A 12,572-nucleotide genomic window follows, 5' to 3' on the forward strand; every position below is an offset into this window, starting at 1 on the left:
GGGTCGCAAAGAGTTGGACACGACTGAGTGACTGAGAAACAACAGTGGACATTCCCGCTCCGTGCCTCTGGGCATCAGGGCTCAGGGATGAAGAGTTTTTAAAATCTCCTCAGGTGGTGCTGACGTGCAGCCATGTTTCAGCCCCCCTCGGTGGTCCAGAGCAGCATGCCTGGATCCAGACCACTTGTGTTCATCATTTACCAGCTCTGTGACTATCGGCAAGTCACTCAACCTTCCGTGTTTCACTTTTCTCAACTTTGAGAGAGAGATAATAATAGCTAACTTGCAAGGCTGTTGTGAGGATTCAGTGAGATAATGGATGAGTAGTAAGCAGTGAGCATCACTTTTACATTTAATGAAGTCAGGCACAACTCTCAAGTCACCAGAACATTCTGTCCGCATCTAGCGGGAGCTGCTCGGGGATATCCATGCCAGAGAACAAAGCCTCTTCTCTCCTGAACAACAAAAAACATGCCCCCTGACTTGGGTCCTGATTTATTCCAGCCACCTCTTGGCTGCTGGTCATCGGACATCCCTATTCCTCCTCTGCCCAAACACGATGGGTCTCCGTAGGTCCAAAGTCTTGTGGAAGCTGTTAACACTTTATGCATCACGACTGCCACTCTGTTATCTAAACATGAGGTCAAGAGCGAGGCCGTCGGAGGATGCAGCTCCAGCCACCGAAACAGAGGGGGCAGAACCAGCGCGCAGCCTGCATTGATCTCCCTGGTGGCAGCAGAACCAGCCTGTTCTACTTGTGTGCAAAACTCTGCTCAGAGGCCAATTTTTAAATTTTTACTTTTACTTTATTTTACTTTACAATCCTGTATTGGTTTTGCCATACACTGACATGAATCCTCGGAGGCCAATTTTGTAGTGCCCCTGATGGCATACTGCGAAATGAAATGAAAGTATCAAGAACAGCAATACATCTTCCAAGGGTTACAGATGTCTACCCTGCTCACCCCTCTTTGCCTGAACCCGAGCTGTTGCCCACATGAAATTCCTTTCTAAATCAGAGGTAAACTTTGTATCATCAAACACCACTCCCAGCCACATCAGTCCAACCTGAGCCCACCTTTCTCTCTTGGCCCGAGCTCCTGGACCCCACGGCTCACACAGGGACCAGCAAGGCCCTCCCGTGTTCTCGCCCCAGTGGCGTCTCACACGAAGAGGTGACGGGGCTGCAGCCCACTCTGCAGATCCGTAGGGGCCATGCTTCAGGGAGGCCCTGCTCCCGGGGTGACGGGGAGCTGGGGGCCACTGGGGGCCGCACTGGTGGCCGATGGTCCCCACGAGCGCACCCACCGGGAGCACCTGTCCATGTGGCCTTGGTGCAGCCTGTAGGGGCAGAGAGAAGCCCCACGCGGACCCCTGGGACCCCACTCCCACCAGCCCCTCCTGTCTGCGGGCAAGTGGGCAGCCACACACAGAGTGTTCAACCAGCGACCTCTGCCCTTAGGGCTGTCTGTCTGCAATTAACATGCATCTTTCTGGAGGTTTGGATGAAATCAAAGGCCTTTCACTTTGGAGAATACAGTATATTTTTATAATAAAATTATTAAAGGAAATTGCATTCTATCTCTTTCTTCTATTCAGGGTTAAAATCTTGAGCTATCTGGGGAGCTGTAGATATGTGCACCAGCAGACAGGTTCAAGAAAGTCCGTGTCGTCACTGCTATAATAACCAAAGCTGGGGAATAAGTGGGGAAGGAGCCGTCTGCCAAGGCGACAGGCTGTGGGGCACGGTGGAATGCGGAGCCAGCTGTGCACAGGCTCTGCAGCAGCAGCGGCACTTGCTTTAGGTCATGAATTGGTAATATTCTGCCAGGTAGTCAGGACTGGCGGGGTCAGAGCCTGTGTCAAGCCCCTCTCATCCTCCTCCTATAAGCAGCCTGCACGTTCGGGTCCCGGGGCGACGGTGGTGGTACAAGAGCTAGCCAGCCCACCTTCACAGCACTTTTCCAAGGCTGTACATCACTTCTGCTACGGTCCTCTTGGCCAAAGTCAGTCAGACGACCGCAGCTGCGGCAGGGAACTCACTCGGCCTCAGGAGGAGGCACTGAAAGGCCCAAGGGCATGGGACCCAGGGTGGGAGTGGGGTGGTCAATTCACCCACACACATATAAGCTGTAATATGGGCACACAGTGGAATACTATACAGCAGGGAAAAGGAGTGACCAGCTGCTAGTCACAAACGTAACAGTGAGCAGAAGCCGGACTCTAAAGAGCTCACAGGCCAAACCGTCACAGCGAAGGATAGTGTCACAAGTCGGGTGGTGGCCACCTTTCAGGGGCAATGACAGGAGCGAGCATGCGGAGGGTCTCTGGTGTTCCGTTTCTTTATTAGGTCATGGCTACACTGAGGTCTTCCCGTGGTGAACATGCTTGCAGGACACGTGACCTGCGCATTTGAGGTATTTGTCATGCTTCAATTAAAAGGTCCATTTGAAGAAAACTGAGCTTGCCAGGGAGTATGTCTCACCAAGTGCGGACAGAAAACGAGAAGACATTTAAAGCGTGAATGCCCTGCAGTTGATGCTCTCGTGACGGTACCCAGAACGGCATGAGACAGTGAGCCGCTAACTTCCCTCTGTTTCAGCCGTGAGGTGTGGGGTACCTGTCACGGCAGCCGGGACAAGCAAGCCCACCTCCCCGCACTGACTCTGCTTCCTGCGCCAGGAAGCGGTGCCCAGCCCCCCTGCCGCCTGGGCCCCACACCTGGATTCCAGTCTTCTCCCTGCATCCCCTACGTCCTCCCTCCACGAGGTCACCACATCCGGTCCATTTGGCCCTCTGAACGTTTCTAGGACGCACTCACTGTCCAGCCGACAGTGAGTGACCCCGGCCCAGGCGTCCTGGTGACCACCCCCCAGCCATCCCACCCCACGCCCTGTCTCCCACACCGAGGGACGCTCCTAGAGTCCAAGTTTGCGATCCTTTCCCGGCTTAACCGCGCAAGGGCCAGGCTGTGGGGCCAGGTCTCTCCGATGGCCCATGAGACGCCCCGCCCCGGGCCCCGCCCTTCCCGCCTGGCCCCACCCCCGGGCCCCGCCCTTCCCGCCTGGCCCCACCCCCGGGCCCCGCCTCCGGCAGGGCGCACGCGCAGTTCCTGCAGCGGCTTTCACTCCGCCCAGACCCGGCCAACCGCCTGCCCACCGCGTCCCAGGCCAGGCCTCGCCCGTCTCAACCTGTGGGTGGGGGGCCTGCGGCCCGGCACCGGCCACTGCGCCGCACCGCTGCAGTGACCCACCGTCCCCTCCCGAAGGCCCGCGGCCGCTGTCTCCCGGCGTCTCGGGGCCCGGCCTGCCCGTCACCAGCACTCGGGGAACAAGACGGAGAGACCTCCAGATCTGGGGGCCGGGCAGGACCCGACAGCGGCGGCGGAGGAGGGAGGCTCCCGAGTCACCAACCCGAGGCCGGGCGCACGGCCCGCGCGGCCCGCGCCCACTGAGCCCCGCGAGGCTGGCGGCGGGAGTGAGCCACGTGAGACTGGGCGTCATTCTGGAGGCGGTTCTTGAGTGGAGGAGCCAGGAGATGAGCTCAGAGACTAAGGAGAGTCTCTTGGAGGCTGGTGCGGGGCAGAGCGGGCAGGGGCCCGGGAGTGACGGGGACCCGGGAGTGATGGGGACCCGGGAGTGATGGGGAGTGACGGGGTCCTGGGAGTGACAGGGGCCCCGAGGGAGCGCAGAGGAGGGGCAGGTGGGGTCTCCATGGAGGACAGGCGGCGGGGCTGGTGTCCGGTCGTGGGCCAGGATGAGCAGGGCAGTGGAGCGGGGCTGGCTCTGACACTTGACAGTGACCGTCCACACGAGGCAGGGCCTCCCTGAGGGCGACCTGGTGGGCACGGGACGGGGTCTCATGACTGGCGATGGGAAAGTCGGACACCGACATTACGGACAGGAGCGAGACCACAGACCCAGATGCGACTTTTCACAGGCATCCATTTATTATAACACATTCCATCAGCGCACATGATTCCAACAGAAAATATACTTACCAAAGTTGGTTTAAATATTGTGTAACAATCCAGAGTATAAATATATGTACATACAAAATTTTAAAAGACACTAAAAGGTTTCTGACCAGTGAAGTCCTGAGTTTAGAAAGCAGAAAGTAAGGATTAAATACTGACCATCAAGATTAAAAACTACCACACTACTACTGTAGGAAGTGCCTCCAAGAGGAACAGCCTTCAGGAGAGGTCCCTGCCTGCACACCTGCTCTTCCTAAAACCTGACAGCACAGAGCCCCTTGGCAGAGCACTGACTATGACAGATGCGTATGGACCCTCAGAGCAAATGCAACTCAAATGCCAGAAATAAAAGAAAACACAAGAGCACGTTTTTCAAACTGCACCGTTTTAAAGCACCTGAAAACACATGGTTCATTAGCATTATAAATAAGAACCAGTCACTGCGTGAGAATAAGTCTGCCCCTGGCACCGACTCCCACAGCCGTGCCGGGCACACACACAGCATGTCTGCACGTGTGGGGGACAAGGGGAAATCTGGTCACTCAAAATAATTCTTGCCCAAGACCTGCTCGACCTCACTCACGCCAGGTCACTGGGTATCTCTTCAATTTACACACGTTTCGGCAGCTGAAATGTCAAATGATCTCCTTGAGGGACGAGCCCCAAAGTGCAATATTACCTCTATTATCTGATTGTAGATAAAGGTTTTTTTAAGTTCAGAGATATAATGAAGGTCTTAAATCTTCATCAAATCATGTACAAACTCCATGTGCATTCATCAGACTAGAGTTATCAAGAGAAGACCTGGCCTCGGATTCCCCAACCCCATCCAACAGTTGAATTAATATTCAATCGGTTTGAAGTTACATTCACACAGCCCCTAACATGAAACCCCTGGCAGATAGAAGTGAGCTGGCATGCCAGCAAACCAGGTTATTAATATAAATTATACTATATTAGGAAGCTACTCATAATTTGCAAAGAAACAGGAAACTGTCCTGAACACACTATTCAGAATGGCAACCAGTTAATCTTCCAAGAAAAGGGCTGTCGATTCAACAAGGCAGGTTAAGCTGCCCTGGTTAGACTTACTTTGGCAGCTTCCCCATAAAACTCATCGTAGCTACTGTATTTGCAAGGGAATGAAGATACAGGCATGAAGGCGTCCACTTAGAGGAAATAACTTATCAGTCACCACAGCCCCATAAGGACCAGTACACACAGGCTAGTGAGCCAGCCCGAGGCCACACACTCTCGTTAAAGGCGACCATCGACACCTCCAGGCAACGGACAAGGACCACTCACTCGGTCTTGAACCCCAGTTCCAGCTGATTGCCACGAAGCTGACACGGTCAGTACCTGCCTTTCACCATCTGCAGGGAATCGCGGCTGCACATCCAGGCATCTGGAACCAGCGCCCACACCCAGCAGCAGGCTGCCCACAGAACGGCTGGCTCTGGAGCAGGCCTACTGCTCTCGAGCGGGAGGAGATCCCTCCCCGGCGCCCTCCCGGGTGGGCAGCACACCCTGCTCTGAGCCCCCCAGGGCCGGGCCCGGGAGCTCGTACACCCGCTTGGGCACTCGGGGGCCGGGCCTGTCCGACCTGGGCTGCTCTTGTTCTGCTGCTCTGGGACCCTGATCGCAAGCTTCCCAGGGCCCCCACAAAACAGGTCCTTCTTCAAATTCAAAGCCCAAGAGCAGTGAGGTGGCGCGGGACTCCAGCTCCCGGCGGCTGGCTTGGGCTCTGCTGTCCTCAGGGCACCCAGCCTGGTCGCCGTGGAGACCCCGGGCAGAGCTGCAGAGACGCTGCACACAGTCCTGGAGGAGGGCCATGTCCCCGCGGTGCCCTGTGCAAGGAGAGGGGAGAGGAGGTCACCTCGCCATCCCTCCCCAGGGGATGTGACTTGAGACGTCTATGCCAAAGTGAGCCCTCGGGACACCTCCAGACAGCTCGAGGGCATCCAGTGCACCTGTCAGACAAGCAGCTTGTTCCTCAGGACCTAGTAGTCTAGGCAGAGGAACTTTCAGGTGTTAAGTGGGAATTCAATCACCCAAGTTCCTACAGGTCCTTAAGGCCAACAAGGGGCACTGATGAGGCCTCAGTGAGCGAATCACACTAGAAATGAGAAGATGCCTGAGAGTCCTCAAACTGTCAAGTCCTGATTAACCACAAATTCCATGCGCACTACATACCTCTCAGCGCAGAAATAATAATTTGAATAGTTTGCTCTAAGCCACATTTTAACTTGAAGAATTCTTGGGCAAGATTGATCATTTTCTTCAAATCTTTATATTCAGAATTTTCTTCTTGTACTTGAGTTCTGAAGCTTTTCTGCATAAAAAAGTTCATAGTTTAAAAAATACATAATAGGTTACATGGAGGGAAGGCTCAGTCAAATAATTTAATTGCCAGAATTTTACCTCCAAATTGACAGAGTTTAATATCAAGACCAAAATGTGATATGAACAATTACTATATTCAAAAGAAAAAAAAAGTTTTAATTTAAAAATCAAAGTCCAATTTCCTGTTTTATGAAAATGAAATAAAATAGTACCTACTGTTTACTACCCAGTATCATAAGAGATTAATTTTTAAGAGCTCAACTTTATATCTCCTGCTTATTTTAACAGACATTTTCAAGCTACAGAAATTTTGATTCCATACTTAGTTTGTATTTTTCCATTTACCTGTGACATGAGTAAGATAATCTAATTTGCCTGTATTTATAATCTTTGTGCATACTGATCATTAAACATAATTTTTTAGCCTATGGTGATTATTCAAGCAAAAGCTGACAGCAGCAGAGAGAAACAGGCCCAACACATTAATATGCTCAGTTTCTGCACGCGATTTCATCCATCACTAAGCCTAACAAGTTAGACACCAAGAGGAAGATGCCTGAGAGCTCCTGCGCCTACTTCCAGTAAATGGGCAGAGAGGGGCCACTGGCGAGCGACAGAAACCAAAACACCAGCACATCTACGCCAGAGCCCAGTGAGAGGAAAACACACTCAGCAAAACGCGAGAGCAGTCAAGAGCTCCTCTTACTGTTTTCCATCCAGCGAAGAGGTTTCCGAGGGATTCGATCAGTCCCAGGGCATTAGCTTTCATCTGTTTGGTAACCTACCGAGAATGTTAAAATATTTTACTATACAAATAACTGTTTAGAAGTATAAAAACCCTGGCATTCTATGGGATCTGCCAGGGAGAGGAGTTTTCGTCCAGTGGTCACAAGGTTGGGGCTCAGTTACTGAGACTGCAAGTAAGCAGCCAGAGTGTCCAAGTTACAGAAGTGGGTTTCTTTCTAAATAAGTTGCACACTGGTCCCACGTTAAATGTGGATACCTGAGTCTTCCTGGTGGCCCAGTGGCTAAGTGTCCACCTTGCAATGCAGGGGACACCAGTTCGATCCCTGGTCCGGGAGGATCCCACATGCTGCGGAGCAACTGGGCTCGCGTGCCGCAACTGCTGAGCCCCGGCTCGAGCGCGGGGGAGCCGCAGCTGCTGAAGCCCACTCACCTGAACCCTGCTCTGCAACCAGGAGGCCACGTGCTGCAACGAAGAGCAGCCCCCATTCTCCACAACCAGAGAAAGCCACGCAGCCACAAAGACCCAAAGTAAAAAATAAAACTGTATAAAAAAAGAAATCATAAAAACAAAACTAAAGAAGCATAGCTCCCATTCTCAAGCAGAAAAGCAGAGCCCTAATCAAAGGAGGAAGAAGAGAAGTGGAAAGTGGCCACTAGGGGCCACTGACACGCCGTCCTCTCGGCTTCATCCGCAGGCTGGATCTCTCTCCGGCAGCCACCACGGCCACGGCAGGACCCACAGTGCTAACCTCGAGAGGAGCTGCCGTGACTCAGGTGTAAAACTGGGAAAATCACCAGGAGTGATGATGCCAACAGCCTTCTCAATAAAAAATAACCCAACTAAAATATATAAATTCATAAAGATCTCATTCACTGAGTTAAACCATCTTCAGAAACCAACTTTGCCTACTGTCTGGTGCTACACAGGGCATTCCTTCTTTTGTCTTACCTCATCTTGGGGACTCTGTCTTACGAGTTCACGCTCAAGCTCTTCTGCTTTTTCTATCCCAGCATCGAGGAGACTCTTTACTCCCATCTCTACACCATCACAAACAGCACCCACAAAATCATCCTAGAAAAAGTTTTTAAGCGTTAACTGGCAAATTCAATTTCTATATATCTTTTAAATTACCAAATAATTAAGTTAAATAGTCTGCTTATTTCAGGACTGTAGATAGGGAGGCCTGGCATGCTGCGGTTCATGGGGTAGCAAAGAGTTGGACATGACTGAGCGACTGAACTGAACTGAACACATTCCTGGCTTATTAATTCAACTAAAGATAGAATAAGAACTAACAGTATGTAAAGGAAAAAAAAAACACCAAATCTGTCCTTTTGTATCCTACGTACATTGCAGAGAGGGTTTGTCATCTTGGACACCATGTGGCTAGAACAAACACCTTAATATAACGCTGTGTTTTCAGTAGCATGAATAATTAAAGAAACACACATTTCCTAGACTCACACGCCAACGTCATTATGAATACACTCTCCGGGTTGGCTGGCTGAGCACCCGCCCTCCAGAGCAGACGGGTACCATCAAGCCAAAGACCCAGAAGATATGGGCAGGATCCCAAATCAACGGGTACATTTATCCCCTCAGACTGGAACAGCTTTCATCTTCTGCTGAACTAGTAAGGTATGAGCAGCTCTGGAAAGTAAACGTTTCTCCTGCTTCATGGCCCCCTGACAGGAAACGCTGCTGCTCCGAGCCGAAGGCTGTCAGCACGAGTGAGCGCGGCCCACTACCTGCAGGCCTGCGGCCCCGTGAGCGCCGCTCTCCAGCAGATGCAGCCGGCCCCCAGTGAGAGCCACTGACCGCCCCACGCACGCGATGGCTCGGCGCACGGTTTGGATCACTTGCTTTTGAGCCTCTTTGACCATCGGTGAAATATCCGAAGAGCATCCCTGTAAGACAAAAATGGCCCAAGGTACCTGAGATGACCAGGGGAGGGAAGGACAAGAAGTGGTTCTGCGGCCGCTCCTACAGCAGCTGTGCTTCACGAGAGTCCGATCAGAGCCAGACAGTGCGCAGCCCAGTAGCCTCTGACAGTGAGGGCATGAGGAGGACACAGGCCGCCCCCACACAGCTTCTGTACCAGCAGACGAGCAGGCCGCAGCGAGCTGTGCGGGTTCCAGATCAGTGCAGGAAAGTTACAGGGCTCAGAATCGCCTGGAGTTAAAGCTCCCCTCCAGGTCCTCCCCACCATTCTATGGAAAACAAAGAACTCTGTCACCCAAAGAAAAGAAAGGACGTTAAGGTTGATACACCCAGCTCCCAGCTGGCCCAGCCTCTGGCCGATCTCCAAAATTCCTCGCCCCAGCCGTTTAAGAGATAGCTACTCCAAACCACCTTGGAGAGGAACAGGCCTCCTGAAGACAGTGGCTTTCCACATACGTGCCTATACATACCTACTCTTTCCTCGGGTTATGCAGCAGCTCACTAATCTGACTGCTGCCCCTTCTCGCCTCGTTAAAGGTGACCTGTTCTGTAAAGTGCCCGTCTCCTTCTTTTTCTGAATCTTGCCTTCTCTAACTCTGTACCCTACAGTCAGTGCAGGAGAGTCCCCCCCCAGGAGGCGCCTGACATGACAAAGTGCCCGCTAGGTGAGAGGACTGGGAAGGCCTGGGAGGCACCAGAGGATCTGGCCAACATCTAGAAGCTTCGCTGTCTCTCGGGGTTTCCGCTTTGGCCCCTGGGACGTGCGGGCCCCTCTCGGTGGAGGTCTGGGCATCGGAAGATTCAGGGCCTCTGTTCCCACTTCCCCTCCTCCATCCTCACTGGGCACGTGGCTGCTGGAATAAAAATGCAGGTCCCAGGGACCCTGGCCCTACATGTGATGACACTCTGGCCAAAGACGTGTGAATAGAAACGTCACATGACCATTTCCAGAAACCTCCTTGAATGAAGACCCCCAAGGCCCCGACCTTCTTTGTCCCCTCTCCCATCCCATGCACTGACCTCCCCTGGGGCCCTGCCATGGGATGGACACAGAGCCCAGGGCGCTGACACAGGGTGGACACGGAGCTCAGGCCGGCCACGGGCTGCATGGAAGGAAGCAGGGCCCCAAGGCAGCCAAGCCCACCTCCAGATGTTATGGGCGAAAAGAAGCTTCTATCTTACATCTTCCTACAGTCAAACCTCATCTAAGGGAAGAGGCAACAGAAATACTCTCTGCCCTGGGTCGGATCAGCAGGCTTGTGACTAACTCACCGCCTTTGACCAGAGCAAGGCCCCGCCCCTCCCCAGGCCCAGAGCAAGGCCCCGCCCCCTTTCCCAGCCCCGCTGCGACCTGGGCGTCAGGAGCACTCTGGACTCAAGGCTATGGCCTATCAGTGGTGAACACTGGACACATCCTCCCTGGCCTTCCCTTCCTTATAGAGGAGACAAACCAGCGCGCACATCTGGGGCTGCAGCGAAAACTAGAGGAGTTAATATTCATAAACCGCACAGTACTGCCACAGCCTGGCCCACAGAAACCCCCGGAAGCCCTGGTTCATTAAGTCAATTACTCAACACCCAGTCTCGTGATTTCACACAGAGGTCTGGGCCTGGGCGAGGCACAAACAGGAGGAAGTCAACAGACACTTGCTAAGCAGGAGTCCTAAGGGGACCCACAGCCCCGTTACCTGCAGAAACAGCTGCAAGCGGCTCCCCAGCGTCCTCACTTCCTGCCGCAGCTCGGCCAGCAGGGCCGCCCAGCCAGCCTCCAGGAGGACACCGCTCACCCAGGGTCCCGTCAGCACCGCAAGCTGCTCGAACGCGCTTGTCACCTGGACTGCGAGCGACTGGTTTGCTCGGTCAGCAAACACTTGGAAAGAAGAAAAAAATTGATGAGCAGAAACGACCTCCCAGTAAAAGAGCTCACAGACGCTCGCCACGCAAACACGAGCGTCAGACAACGCACGGCAGAGGTGCCATGCCACTGAGGATGCGCAGGACACGGCGGTCCCCGCGGGCAGATCGGTGCGGACGCTTACGGCTACACTGACTGTCCTCGTCCTGCTCTTCGTGGGCTCTGGACATGGCCAGTACCCCGTCGTGGATTCTGAGGAAATTGCTCATCAGGCTGTCTGCCACGGTGCCTTCTTCATCATCACTCTGTCCAAGAAGCTCTAACGACGAGCCGATCAACTCTTTGCAAATGCCAGGAAGGAAGGGTTCCGCTGAGTCCAGGTAAACAGGGCTGGATTTCCCCACTAAGCCTGTGTCAACAGAAAAAGGCCATCCTAAGGCTCGTTTCCAGGGACAACGCTTGCAAACAAACGCATCAGAGCAAGCAACTGCAGAGCACTGGGCATGCATTCCAAGCAGGCTGCTCCCATTTCAAGACAGCCTCCTTTCTCCACGCCAAGGGGGAGACAGCCCCGCAGAGGGGCTCAGCCAGCTTCCCAACAGCACCCATCCGTCCACAGCCCAGCAGCTATGGAACCACACAACAGGGAAACCACAGAGCCCGCGCAACCACTGACTTCATGCAACACCTAAGGAAGTGTGAATTGGTGAAAACAATGGTAGTTGCATAAAGCAAAATAACATAAACACAATAAACAAAAGGAATAAACCACACGCTGGAAAAGCAGGCAGTCGTCGAGCAAACAACGGAAGGAGGGTCCCGGCAGCTCCTCCTTAACACTTCCTGCTCCAGGTCCCCTACAACCGGGGGAGGAGAAAGCCCAACGAGTACCCACAGTCCGTCTGCCACACCGTAGGGAGACAGACTCTCAGAACAACTTTCCAAGCACCGCCCAAGCCAGAGGTAGGCAGAAAGTGTGGAAGAGCTCATCGGCACCTCTGGAAGTAACAGCGCCCAGAATGTAGCCCCTGAGGAGGGCTCTCATTCGATGCACACGGTTTTCTGGTCCAACCCACAGGCGACTAGAAACAGCAAAAACTGCAGAAGGCAGTGGAATGCAGCACCGGGTGGGGGCTGCTGAGAGGAGCCGAAACAGGAGCTTGGGGCAGAGACGCGGCCAGGCCTGGAGCGCCGTCACTGCAGGGTGACGACGGCCAACTTCGCGACGGTGACAGCGACCTCCCGCCACCTGCTTCACGAGACGCCTGTCTGAATGCATCAGGCCCAGCTGCAGCCCGTCACAGAGACCTGTGCGAGCCTAGGTTCAGAACACAGCCCCTCGGGTGAGAAGTTCAGACACGTGCTGACCCTCTACAGGCAGGAGTGCTGCCCCCACCAGCCCCAGCAGGCCTGGTCCTGCTCCCACTGCGCGACCCGCCAGGCGGGGCCACACTAAGCACACGGGTGGGCTTCCATCTCCCTCTCGGAAAACTGCAAGCGGGCAAAGACCTCTCGCGGCTGAACTTCCCCTTACATCTTAATTTTAAAGGGCACTTAAAAATGACCCTTGAGTGCCTGAAACTAATACAACGCTGTAAATCCGCTATTCTTCAATTTTAAAAAAGACCCCAGAAGAGATACGTTTAGTTATCTGGAAAAGGTACGTTTATAAAACATCTTACTCTTAAGTAGTACTGGATAAGTAAGTT

The 12,572-nt window shown here is 53.5% G+C and overlaps 1 protein-coding gene across 1 annotated transcript in view; it reads right to left on the reverse strand.

Annotated features, from left to right (window-relative positions):
- Nucleotides 1-5,443: 5,443 nt before the first annotated feature.
- KIF14 (kinesin family member 14) overlaps nucleotides 5,444-12,572 on the reverse strand; it is a 37,754-nt gene continuing 30,625 nt past the window's right edge. Inside the window, exons 23-29 of the mRNA XM_068985799.1 lie at nucleotides 11,048-11,272; nucleotides 10,697-10,878; nucleotides 8,816-8,974; nucleotides 8,016-8,138; nucleotides 7,026-7,100; nucleotides 6,170-6,308; nucleotides 5,444-5,823 (exon numbers count right to left, since the gene is read on the reverse strand). Of these exons, the coding sequence (XP_068841900.1) occupies nucleotides 5,444-5,823; nucleotides 6,170-6,308; nucleotides 7,026-7,100; nucleotides 8,016-8,138; nucleotides 8,816-8,974; nucleotides 10,697-10,878; nucleotides 11,048-11,272 (1,283 nt within the window). The remainder of the gene's footprint in view (nucleotides 5,824-6,169; nucleotides 6,309-7,025; nucleotides 7,101-8,015; nucleotides 8,139-8,815; nucleotides 8,975-10,696; nucleotides 10,879-11,047; nucleotides 11,273-12,572) is intronic.

This window comes from Capricornis sumatraensis, chromosome 14 (genome assembly GCF_032405125.1).
Source record: "Capricornis sumatraensis isolate serow.1 chromosome 14, serow.2, whole genome shotgun sequence".
Lineage (NCBI taxonomy): Eukaryota > Metazoa > Chordata > Mammalia > Artiodactyla > Bovidae > Capricornis > Capricornis sumatraensis.